Source organism: Glycine max, chromosome 10 (assembly GCF_000004515.6).
Source record: "Glycine max cultivar Williams 82 chromosome 10, Glycine_max_v4.0, whole genome shotgun sequence".
Taxonomy (NCBI): Eukaryota; Viridiplantae; Streptophyta; class Magnoliopsida; order Fabales; family Fabaceae; genus Glycine; species Glycine max.
The window spans coordinates 48,090,397-48,104,300 of NC_038246.2; the positions used below are offsets into that span (position 1 = coordinate 48,090,397).

Sequence of the window (13,904 nt, forward strand, 5' to 3'; positions counted from 1 at the left end):
AGAGGTTGGCTAATTACCCAAGAAGTGTGCTTGATCTCTTAATATGATTGAGGACAAAATTAACAGTTACATTAATTAGGGGTTGTCCTCAAGTCCGCCATCGAAAACTCGCTTGGCTGTTTATGTCTTCTGGCAGTGGCAAACATTTATCTTCATATTAGGGTTGGTTGTGAAGGAAAAGGATCCAAGTATCTAACGTTCACATGCTACTTGTTATTTAGATTAAAATACACAACATACAAAATTTACCAAACTAATCTTAATCTTTTATACACATAGTTTATTTCGAAAGGTTTCCCCATATATAAACATTCTTTGTCCCTAGAAAAAGCACTCGTGGATTTCAGTTTCTTCCGTAAGGAAAAATGTATTTCAGCACGCATGCCGTTTGTGCCTACTTTTGTAGCTTGTAGAGGTAGGTAGCTCTCATGGTTTTGGTTTTACTTTCCCCTCCCCTTTTTCCACTGTTAAAACTAAAGTTACACACATTAGAAAAAGGTTCACTTGCCATTACATGCAAGAGCAAAACAAAAGATACGGGGGATAAAAATAAGATCTGAGTAGAAAGAGCGAAACAGTGACTTTCTGATCCTCCAACTCCGTTATGCCCTTAAATGACACTCCCAATAAACTACAGAGCACTCTCTTACATGTGATCTTTTTTATCTGTTGCTAACTTGCTGGCTTCCATTCAGATAAAAGAAATATATTCCTTCCTCTCTATCATAGTGCATTGTGTCATTGTATTTGCCTTTTGTAGCTCCCAAATAGGTAATTGAGTCTGACAGGTAGTTCTGCAAATTTGTCCTCAACTTCTTGTTCCTGAGTTTTGCTCCAATCCTAGGATTTATAATTTACACGACCCATTATCTCATTTGTCCAATATAAATCAGTGGCATCAGTCACTGCTGCCAGTCACCCCCATATTCATCTGCATTTTGCTTGCTGAGAGTAAGAGTGAAGTATATCAGCAACATTGTTCCCATGCTTGACCTGTTTCAGTGTAGGGAAATTAAGACACATAACATTGGATGAAAGGACAGAACAGAAACCAAGTATTGGAGCTGAATCTTACAAGGTGGCAAAGAAAAGAAGGACTCTTTTAGGATCAAGGAGCCATGAAGAAGATCGTTTAAAACTATTTCTTCGAGTTATACATTTGCTTTCGGTGGTGGGGGTGGTGGTGGTGCACATGTTACTGGCAGTAATAGTAATCTGATGATGAACTTGTGTGTTTGTGGAATGATGTGTGGACCCTACTGCCACCACCGCTGACTTTTCAGCCGTGCAGGACCCTGCTAGAGCAGCTGCAGTTCCATAAAACTCATCAAAATATTGTCTCAATTTCTTATAATGACAATACCTGTGGCCCACAAGAATGGGTTACCAACAAGATTTTAATATTTATATCTAATCCCATGATCTGTAATGTCTGCAGTCATATACATGGTTGACCCAGAACTCTATTTCAGAGAGCTATAATTAATTGACATGTTCTCGTAGTAGGTTTCCTTTTTTTCACCCTAACTAATCTCCAACCACCAGGGACTAGGCCAAACAAATTTCACCGCCCTCATAATTTTCAATTTACGTAATCCAAGTGAGACTATAATCATGTTGATGTCATTATATTCCAAAACTTAAATCTGAGATTATGATACTGACAACCATACTATATTAATAACAAACATACTTATGTTTGTCAAAAAAAAAAAAAAAACCAATAACAAACATAGTTATACAGCAATGAGACCTAAGAATCAGGGGACACCCACTTTGGCCTCACATAGGTACAGGTTGGTGTTGAAATATTTTATGATACCATTTTAATTTTTTCACCCGTGTCCACAATCCACATATGCATATCGATGAACCCAAGTTCCATAATGGTCAAAAATAGAAACAAAAACACCTGTTGATTAATTATATTAAACTTCTCTTCACCAAAACAAATTTCAAGTAGGCGAATCATTCAGTCTAGGATCCTAAGAAAAATACAAAAAAGATATTTAGATCCTTTCATGGGTTCTTTCTGGTGTACACATTTTTTTTATATAATTATCTGCAAATTACTCTATTTCACATGAAAAGACTCAAATGAAGATCCAAATTGTAAACAAAACATACTATATAATTTTAGGTTAGAATAATACAACGAATGAGTTCAACTTTTTCTTTTTTTGCAAAGGCAATGGTACCTTTTGGTGAGCATGTAGTTGGGGCAGTATCCCTATCATGAAGTGTGACATTGCCATTCACCTTCCTGTCGCCCCCACGCTGAGATCCTTTCCTGGAAAGGCTCCGCTGCAACTATACCGTTAAAATCAATCAATCAATAATCAATAACGTGAGGAAAATGATTAAGTATAATAGCCAAAAGAACACAACTGAACTAGTCAACATGGGGGGAGTTAAGTAAGTGATACACAAAGTTGAAACTTGAATGATTAAATTTAAATAGCTCCATCTAATTTTCGACGTTTCATAATTTAAAATTATAGTTAAGGGTGAAGGAATTGAGGGGTTGGGAGGATAATAATAATAAAAAAATAATGCTTGAGAAAGACATTCGATTTCAATGGCCGCAAAGGTTTAACAACAGTTGATAACGTGCGTGTTTTTCCTTCTCATTTTCATTAATGCCCTCATTCTCTGTTCATGACTAGAGTCTAACATTCTGGTTACCTAATCAGTGTCTCGTCCCCCAAGTAATAAAAATAATAAATTTATATAAAAAATTCTAATGTTTAAAGTATACATTATAAATTGCAGGAAGAACAAACCACCACTGACCCTGTTTTGCTTGTAAGATGTGCCAAACAAAACAAAAATAAAATAATTATCGCGTGGAAAAATATAATTTAAAAAATAAAAGGATCTTACTGTAATTCTGGAATTAGCATTATTGCTATCTTTGTTGATGCCGGAAGAGAAGGAATCCATATCAATCACAAAGCTATCAGCTTCCTCAGCCGAATACTGATATGCGTTTATGTGATCTGAAACCAAGATTCTCTGGGTACCCATGTTCTTCTCTTCTGATTCCAAAGCCTCGTGAGAAGAAGAAGAACCACCCAAATTCTACAAAAACCAAACACAACAACCCACAGCCACAGAGCCACAAGGATTATGAATTTATCAAGGAACTTATCACAGAAAAATTGAAGTACCCGAATAAAGACACAAATTTTCAATGGAACAGTTGTAAGAGAGAAACAAAGGAAAAGAAAAATCTTACCGACTCTGAAATTTCTTCGATGTCCATCACTTATTAAGGTGAGAAAAAAAAGGAGAATGATGGAGGAAAAGTTGCGTATGGAATGGGGCACAGCTCAGGCTATATAACTATACAGCACCCGATTGAACATGAACATGAAACCCATAAGTCAAAACGCTCAAGTTTATATATATAAAAAATAGCATAAATGATTAACATACCCGCGAACCATTACCCAGAAACTTCTTATTTCTTCCTTCTTCAATTGATTGTGATTGTGGCAGTGAAAATCAGCAAAAAGGGTTGCCAAGGACACAGAAAAAGCCAGTAACGGAAGGTGTTAGTTTCTTCTGTTGAAAGTTGTGTGGAAACGGAAGAAAAGAATGGACTTATAACCACTCTACTTTTTGTCTGATTAGAAGTGAGTATTTTTTACTGGAAGGAAGAAGAAAGAGGAAACGATGAGGGAATAGATGGGAAGAGTGTGAGAGTAAAAGAGAGAGAGAAAGGCAACGCCATCATCATAATCATCATGTGGATTGTGGGGTTTGTTCTGTGAACAAAATATATACATACATCAACGGATTTAATCCTTCTTACTCTCTTGCTTTTGTAGTTTTGTTTAGTGTTTATAATACCATGTTTGCTTTTATTTGTTTTGTTATATCCCATGTACTTCACTGTGAATCTGTGACGTGCAGCAGATAAGTACATCTTTGCAGCCAAAATCGGACTACGATTTCAGAAAATTTTAGAAATATAATTAACTGATTTCTTATATTGTTTTTGGTCAGTTTATATTTTGTAAGGTAAGTTTTGGTCACTTTGAATGAGTTGACTTGAATCTTAATATTGTTGGACAAGATAACTAAGGATTATCTTTTTGTTATTTTTGGGTCAAATAATTTTCTTTTTAAAAAAGAATATCTTAAATGTACGCTTTCATATGATTAAGGAAAATAGTTTCAATCAACCATTTTAAGTAGACTACTCTAATAAAAAATTTAGCTTTTACAAGCATATCGGATTCGCCTTGCACTTATTCTTTATCCTCCTTTTAACCGTTTTGGTTGTTATTATTTATTATTGTTGTTATAATTTTGGATAACAATTTACCTTTATATAGTAAAGAATTTTTATAAGGAAACCTAATCTGTGTCTATCCTTCCTTGAAAAATAATACGTGTACTAATTGCTCTTATTTTGAAATTTGAATTCTTTTAACTTAATCATACTGTACATATTTTAAAGGATTTTAATTTTTTGGTTGTTATTATTTATTATTGTTAATTGTTATAATTTTGGATAACAATTTACCTTTATATAGTAAGGAATTTTTTTAAAGAAACCTAATCTGTGTCTATCCTTCCTTGGAAAATAATACGTGTACTAATTGCTCTTATTTTGAAATTCGAATTCTGTTAAATTAATCATACTGTACACATTTTAAACGATTTTATTTTATATATTTAAAATTTTGGGAGAAAAATAAACCATGTGAAAAGAAAAATACTTATGTATGTTTGAGGTTCTTGATAAAGATTAATAATTGTTTCCAGCAATGACTACTTTGTATCATGATCAACAGAAAAAATTAAAATATTTTCTCTTAATATTATCTTATAAATTTACTTAAATTTAAAAATACCCATGTAGTAAACAGAAATTTGTGTTTATTATTTTAAAACATTTAAAATCCCACCATTGTTTCTTTTAAGATATTTTTTATCTACTAACAAAAATAATAGCTACTTTTTCTAATAGACTTCTTTAGAATAGAATCTGAATTCCGATCATGTAACGTAGTTTAACAAACACAATCACAATGAGACCTGAAACTTAGAAGAACTATTTTTTTTTTTTACAGAAAAACTTAATTAGGAGAACTATTAATATTCACCATTTATATATAATCAAAGCAGTAAACTTTGACAAATTCAATTGCATGTAATTAAAGTCTCGAGCTTTCAAAATTAATGCAGCAAAGTCAACATTGACAGTGGAATTAATTTTACATCACATTAGGAATGAGTTTTTGTTTATGGGTTTCATTGAAATATAGTGATACTGGAAAATTAGTTACATCATCTAATTATAATTATAAGTGTTAAAAGTTTTTTAAATTTATGATTTTGGTTTTTTTTATTTTAATTATAATATTTGGTCCTGTTAATGTTTTTGATCATCCTGATAGATTATTTACACATAAGTATGACTAATTGAGTTATTAAGTTAATTATAAATTAATCAAAACTATTAGTTATTAAAAAGTTATTAATATTAATTTTTTATAGCACAAACATCTCTTTTATCTTTATTATTGCACCAACTCCATCAATAATAACACCACATTAGGATAGAGTTAATAGTCTTTTATTAAAAAAAATAATTTAATTTATAATTATTTTAATATCTCTAATAATTATAATTATTAGTTAATAATCTATAGGGGAACCAAAATTATAAATTTATAAAACTAAGAGGACAAGATATTACAATTAACAATCAATGAGACTAAAATCATAGATTTAGAAAATTTGGGGATCAAAATTATAATTTAGCCAACTATAAATTGTTGTAAATTTATTTTTAAAAAAATCTTATGATAATCGTGAGATTTGCTAACATTTTCCCACGTAATTATTTAAAGAAATACATTAATTAGTAATGAGCAATTAAAAAATTGTAGTTATAATTTATTAATCTACTATACTATAAAAATAAATAAAACAAAGTCAAAGTGCCTAATACGTTAATAAGCTACGCCCTACCCTAGGTGTATTTATTTCAAGAAAATTACAATTGTAAATTTGTAACTTACCAACATACTTCTCCTAAGAAAAACATAAAGCTTAATTGCATTTTTTTTATTATAACTCTTTTGATTTTTCACGAATTTTATCCTTAACTTTTTAATTTGATGCATTTTATCCAATTTTTAGGAAATTTACAAATTTTATCATTGGTAATTTATTCATTAATAAGTACAAAAGTTGGAAATAAAATTTTTCCAAAAAAATTAGGAATTAAATTCGTCAAAAAATAAATCGAGGTAAATTTTTTGAAAAGAATAATAAATTAAAGGTAAAACGTATAATTATGTTAATAGTAAAATGATGGACAGTAAAATATAAATGTTTGAACTAAAACACACCAAATTAAATAATTGGGATAAAAAGTACAATTAAGAGAAAAAAAACAAGTTAATATATATTAAAAAATCTCAACAATTATTTTGAAAATCATATTTAAAATGATATGTATTTTTATACATGAATATAATGATATGTAAGTAGTTGACCGTATAAAAAAATATTGTATCATAATTTTAAATTTTAAATAAGGCGTGATATCACATGGAGAGACTACTAATGATGTTGTATATTATAGGGTGTGAATATCGCATGGAGAATTCTCTAATTAACTATCTTACAATTATGTTTGTTTTTATAATTTAATTAAAAACTATAAGCAATTTATATTTAAGAAAAAAATCAGTTTTAATAAATTTTAAAAATAATGTTAGTGGCTTAGTGCATAAGTAGTTAAGATTTGAGATAATTTTTCAATATTAAAAATGAATCACGTGAAAAAATAATTTTAAAACTTTTAAATTTTAAGGTAAAAGAAAAAAAATGTTAAAAAATTGAGTTTTAAAAAAAATATAAAAACCAATTTAAATAACAATTGTAAAACAACGAAAAACAGTATAGTAAGAGAAAAATAATATAGGAACTGATAAATAAATTTAAATTTTTTCATAAAATATTAATATTTACTTAAAAATTATATTTAATCTTTATAAATTAGTTTATCTATAAAAGAACACGCATGAAAACATCAAATAAAATTTTAGTAACTAAAAAAAAACTCGCATAAAAAAAATCTAAATTCTTAATCATGCTTTAACAATTCCTCTGTATTTAAAATCTATTTCTTTGACTTCCGATCAATACTTGTTCATCTGTCAGTCAGTTAACCCTATCTGTTCAACTAAAATTTCCGTTAGCTGCCAAATTCTGATTTGGTTAGGCCAAACATTTTTCAGTATGGATAAGGTGAAATGATATTTTTCAGTTGAATTAAATTACTTTATGAAGATTTTGAAATAAAAATCAAAATCAAAATTTGACAGTTATTTAGTTAAAAAAAAAACTCAAATAACTTGATTTTATCAATTAAAAAATTAATGAAATAAAATTCTAACAGAACTATTCAAAAATTAAATCATAACTTAATGACTGATTATTAAAATATAAAATTTCAATGTTTTTTATAGGTTTATAAGAGCAATTATACATGCACTTTTTTCCAATTTCCTAAATTAATTTTTTCTTCTTCTGAATATTAAGGTATCATTGATAAGGTTGATCATGGATTTGGTCGGCTTTAGGAAAATTTTGAGTTTTTGTTGTTTGTATCAAAGATACCTCTTGGTTGACGATTAGAGGTTAATTTTTTGAGACACAAATATCATTATAGTGAATTTTACTTCTCATAACATTATTTTTCATACTCATCACTAAGAATTGAAACACAATTAATATACTTAAGAGACTCAATTATTTACTAATTGTTGCTAAAGTTCGTTCATACAGAAAAAAATTGAGTTTGATAAAATAAAAATTGGAAGGTTAAGTTAGGTCCAGTAAAGATAAGGCATAATAAGTTTTATAAGGTATTTGGTGCAAATATTTCAACAGCAAATAATAAGATGCTGGGATCTTATAGATTTTCTCCTTAGAGTCTAAAAATTCCATATACACTTAGGCAATCATATTCGTTCCCTCATTTTTTTTCTTAATTTTTATCCTCCTAAATTTGTATATTTGTATATTTGCTCTTTGCTACTAATTCTTTACCCGTCCATAATAATATTTAGGTAAAATTGTAAATTTGATCTCTCATTTGATCTTCAATTTTGGATTTTTTCCTCCGATAAAATTATTCTTTTGTCCTCATATTTGATCAAATCACGTAATGCTAATCCCCTAACTCACAATTGGATGTTGACTGTTACATGTAATGTTGATGGTCACGTGTCACGTTTTTATCGGATGATGACTACCACGTGTCATGTTCTGATTGGTCAATAAAAACAACAATGCATTTCATCTTTCATGGAGTTGACATTTAATCAGAACATAACATATAACCGTTATCATCCAATAAGAATGTGACACGTGACAGTCAACATTACTTTATAATAATCAACGTCCAATTGTGGGCTGAGGACTAATATTGCGTGATTTGATTAAATACAAAGACAAAATTCGTGAATAATTTTATCGAGGGACAAAATTTGAAATTAGAGACAAAACGAAGGACCAAAAATGCAATTTTATCTAATATTTATTAATATTTTATTTTTTATTATTAATTTTTTATTTTTTAAATAAATTATTGCCCCTAACTTAAAAGTTCTAGATCCGCCACCGCTTACTAGATTTTTACATTTATCTATCTATCTCTATAAAAAGTTGATAATTGGAAATAACTTTCCCTTTATTTCAAAAACTTATATCAAATTAATGTCATCTAAGACTTGGCTATTTTGCGACTTAATGAATTTGAGTGGCTATTTTGCCATTTCCTCTAACAGATAGATAGGGAATAATTCCTATCCATGACCAACCCTGTCCATTGCCATTACCAATCTTAGTCTCAAAATTTCGACCACTTCATCAATATTTTTTTTTATTGATAGGCCTATGTCAACATTTCATTAATTAACTTCAAACCTCACTTCATAGTTCATAATATGTTTTGATTTTTATTTTAAACAATATTTTTTTTTCATATAATCAGATCAAATTCTTAAGCAACTCAAATTCATTGCATACTATGATAATGATAACGCCAATTTACCTCGTTTTTTTCTTTCAATTCTAACATATGCTGAATCATCATTCAGCAGGGGAAGACTATTGGGCAACATGGTAGCTGAGAATAACGTATCCATTTCAACATGAATACAGTATCTAAGTAAAAAATTGTAAGTATTAGAGTAATCTGAATGAAAAAATAATAATTATAAGGATAGATTGAAAGTGATTAGTCAGTTTTTTTATAAAAGATTAATTATTAATAAAGATGATAAATACTTTATATTAATGCTACACCGATAAAAAAAAATTGTATATTTTTAATTATATAATTTTTTTAAAAATATTATTTTTTAGTCTCTTATTTCTAATAAAAAATTTCATTATCTAATCCTTAAATTCAAGTAGAAGTAGTAAAAAATATTTTTCAAATTAAAAAAATTAATATATAATTTTTAGATAGCGATGCTAATTGCTTTTACTTTAAAATTTAAATTCTTTTAAATTGATAGTTGTTGATTCAGCCTTTTCATTCTAGGTGAATGGTATACTTTGGTATACATTGTAAAATAACTTTAGTCAAGGCAACAATGCAAGCAAATACAGTATATCCCAAGGATTAGATGTAGATGTTTCCCCAACCAAGCAAAAATGATTAACTTTTCAAGAGTCCGAAAATTCCAGTATTCATTCAGTTGCTATTCCCAATCTTATCTGTATCATCTACTCGTCTTTCTCTCTACGAATCATGTCTTTTCATATATATATATATATAACATACAAAAATAATATGCGGATAATTTAAATATATTATTAAGTATTAATCTAAATTCAACTAAATTGTATTTTATGGTTTTGTTGATATGGTTTTTTTTTATTTAAAAAAAGTCTTTTGTATGACATCAATTTTTTTAAAGATTTTTTTACAAGAAAATTTTCATTGATAATAAAAGAAAATTATTTTAATTTGATAACTAATAAAATTAAGCATACGTTAATAATTAATTAAATTATAATCAATTCTTAAAAATGGCATATAAATAACCACAAGTAATATAATAAAAAAATCCCACATGATAATCATTAGATTACAAGTTTCTAATGAAAAAGTGTGTAGATGTTAATTATTAAAACTATTCGTTCTCAAACTGCTTTATATATATATATTCGTGCATAAAGGATAATTTTAATTGACCATTGAAGATTAAAATTTTTAAAATATAAATATTTTTTAAGTAAATTTTGCATATTTTGATAAACACTTTTTTTTAACATACACAATAAAAAAAAATTAAATACTAATCAATATGTTTAAGTGATCCAATTATATGAAATTTTGTTGGATAACTGTTTATGTATTGATACCCCAGATTACCAGTCCACGTGATGCTAAAGGAAAATAGCAATACGCAAACGATAACCATAAGATGTGTTGCAGTGGAGGCCACCCATTTCAACAAAATCATAATAAGCCCACATTCGTTTTTTTCTGTTTTCAGTGAAACTTGTGTGCCAAGTTAAGCAACGTTTTCACGTTTGTTATTGATATAAATAAATATAAATTAATATCCAATCACCATAAATATTTTTATTATTTAGTTAAGTTGTTTGTTGCGGTGAGTTTAAGATAACTAATAATATAACTCAAAAATTAATTGCTATGTGTAGGTTCTTACATTATAATCGAATTTAATATCAATGAGGATTTTCTTTTGAATTAAATGGTTATATAGTATATCATACTTTAATTTACTCATGAATCAATGCCAAATAAAAAAAAAAGTTACCTTCAGTAGGGGACCATGAGGCTTATAATATTCAATTTATATGTTTTTTATTCTCTCTCTCTATATATATGAATTCTCGTACTTTTTAAGAAATTGTATTTGTATTATTTGTTTACAATAAAATATACAACAAGGAAAAAGATAGGTAAAAGAAATATATTAATGTGATAAAAAATAGAAAAATATTATAACAACAACCACTAGATGAATAAAAATATTGTAAAAGTAACATATATACCTTATTTTTGTTTTTTTTAAGAAATACATTATTTTTGTTAGTATGTGATAATGTGACACATTTCAGTGGTGACAGATAAATAAAAGCACTAATTAATCTCTACTAATAAATGCCTCGTGTTTTATTTGGAAAGCACAGACTCCACTAGCTTATGGAAAATTGAGTGATTAATTATAACTTGAAATATATATATATATCTCAAGACGGAGGGGCGAAGGTCTATGAAAGGCATTATTTTAGTAAGTTGTAGTACAGTATTTTTTTTTCTTTCTTTCTGAAAACAAAGTATTTCTATTGACAAAAACTATCAACCTAATTTTTTGAAGTATAAATCATTAAAGTAAATTTTACTTCTCTTAATTACAAAATCTTTTTTCTTCCATATGCATGATCAAGAAATCAAAAAATTGGTAGCATGCTTTTCAACTATCTACTAATTGTTTAATTAAATTTCAATCAATAAAATGTATATATATTTTAAACATATCACAAGAAATGTATTTTACATTAATACATTCTAAGGTATTACCACAATAAAAAGATTATAATTATCCAACTCGAATTCCATATCTAAAAATGTGTACGATCTAATTTTAATCAAAATGTAGATTTTCGGTTATAAAAACTCTGATATTACAAGTTAATTAAATGCGTACGATAATGCTTCCAGAAAAAAAAATAAAAAAATAATGAGAGATATTAAACTGTGAAGAGAAATTGTGATACAGTATATGTTGAGACGACTTGCTAAAACGTTGGTTTGCCAGAATAGTGGCGTGGAAATAGTGAAAGGATTGGTCCCGGCTACGAAGCCATGGCACTTTCATTTTCATAACATGTCCCTTAATCACGCAATTGTTTTATTTATTTTGCAACTTGCGATGATCCATTGACAAAGACAAGGCACAACTTTGAATACTAACGAAGAGGATGATTAATATCACGGGTCACGTGATGAAAAATTATATGATGCTATTTTTCTGTTTTGTCCTTTAGCAAATCGCGATTCTTTCACATAAGATAATGATGTAATTAAGATTGTTACTTGTTAGGACCTCAAAATTACTTTTAAGTTAAAGTGAAAAAAAAATTAAAAATAAAAGTCATTTTATATAACACGTGGTTAGGGTTCTTAGTTTGTGTAGGAAAAAAATATTAAAACGTATCAGAATCATTAGAGTGAAAGTTATTATGAACATCAATTATGGATAGGAGAGACAATACTAGGAGTTCTACATAAAGTAGAACAAACTATTTGATATGTTAAGTTAGAGAATCTTTTATTTGATGAGATTATTTTTGGGTTCGATTTTTCTCTTATACTTAAAGACCTAATCATATATGGTGAGGAATTCTAGGTATGACATATCAATGTAGGTAATCAAGTAGATTTTTCGATAAAAATTAATAATCGATAGAATTGATAAATATTGAGCATTTGTAATTTTTTATTTCTTTCAAATATACTTTCTTAATTAATTCAATTTAAAATTTGATTTAATTTGACTAGTAGTCCAATTTTTTATACTATCTCAAATCATTTTATTTTATCTTTATATGTACACTTAATTTTTTTTAATCATGTACGTCTTTCCATTTATCTTTTTTTATCTTTATTTCTAAATTTAATTTAATTTTTTAAAAATCAATAGGTAATATCATAATATAAATTTGTTATCACAAATTTAATATATGATCTGTGTTAAAAAAAGTTTACTTATAACAAAATTTAATTATAACACAATTTATATATTACAAATAAAATTTAGTTATATAAAAATAAACATATATCTTGTGTCCTGTGCATAATATATATATATAATTCACATACCTATTATCTATTATTAATTGGTTCGTACGCCTACTTATACTTATAAGTCTATTGACCTGTTTATAAGTCATTTAAATAAATTGATCAAGTCAAGCTTTGAAATAGATTATTAGGACAAGGTTTTAAAATAAAAAAAAATAACAATTAAAAATGTTAGTGCAAAAAAATTACCATCAACCTAAAAATGAGACAGAAAATGATAGAAAATAAGTTAATATTATTGGCTCCCTTAACGTTGACAATTTGACATAAGTGTTAACCTGACTACTGCAACCATAGTGTCGACTTTGTTAATATCGACCTCTGCTAAAACAAATTATCATAAAAGAATTTAAAATAACAAGAATTGATTGAATATAAAATATAAGTATGTAATAATTATCATAAAACAAATTTCTGACAAATTGAATAAGAATTTAGAAAACTGCAAATTTATTTTAAAACGTTATAATTTTAATTTGTTAGATTCTTTAAGTTCTATATAATCAAATAAGTATTCGTCGAGAGTCGAGCTAAATAAAAATATCCTAATTCTTAAATACTTATCATATTCTGTAACACCAAATTGAGTAGGTTCGTTTAATCACAAAACTCGTTTCGTCTTCTATCCTCATTCCTCCACCGCCCCTGCGCAGCACAGGTTGCAACTTCTCACCCATTTTAATTTGCGGATAAGAATAAGACAATGCAAACTTCTTTTTCTTTTGGTCTTTATTTGTAGTGTATCAAACCATGTAGAGAAAGAGTCCATATTTTAATCTCCCTTACTTGCTGCGCTTATCTGTATCTTTAATTAATAAGCCTTTTTGGAAATTAAAAGTAAAAGGAATGTTAAAAAGATTATTGACACACTTTTATTATAATTTCTATATTTTAGCGTTATTCCCAATAAAATGGGAAATTGTTTAAGGCCAATGGAAAAGTACGAATGCGAAGGATATATACTTTCGCATGGAAATAATTTACACAAATAATCCACTCTTCAAAGTATGATTTTCTTTGCTTC

The 13,904-nt window shown here is 27.6% G+C and overlaps 1 protein-coding gene across 3 annotated transcripts; it reads right to left on the reverse strand.

Moving 5' to 3' along the window:
- Nucleotides 1–244: 244 nt before the first annotated feature.
- LOC100527205 (uncharacterized) lies at nucleotides 245–3,891 on the reverse strand. Of its 3 annotated transcripts, none has more exons than XM_026123958.2 (6): nucleotides 3,439–3,891; nucleotides 3,239–3,345; nucleotides 2,884–3,081; nucleotides 2,199–2,304; nucleotides 1,076–1,307; nucleotides 245–993 (listed from the first exon to the last, which is right to left on the reverse strand). In XM_026123958.2, the coding sequence occupies exons 2-6, from the start codon at nucleotides 3,263–3,265 to the stop codon at nucleotides 903–905; spliced, it is 654 nt and encodes a 217-aa protein (XP_025979743.1). In that variant the 5' UTR covers nucleotides 3,266–3,345; nucleotides 3,439–3,891; the 3' UTR covers nucleotides 245–902. The 3 variants fall into 3 exon arrangements, with proteins under 3 accessions (XP_025979743.1, XP_025979742.1, NP_001236388.2); XM_026123957.2 differs by having other exon boundaries at nucleotides 2,199–2,310; NM_001249459.2 differs by having other exon boundaries at nucleotides 446–993; nucleotides 2,199–2,310; nucleotides 3,453–3,850.
- Between the last annotated feature and the right edge of the window lie 10,013 nt (nucleotides 3,892–13,904).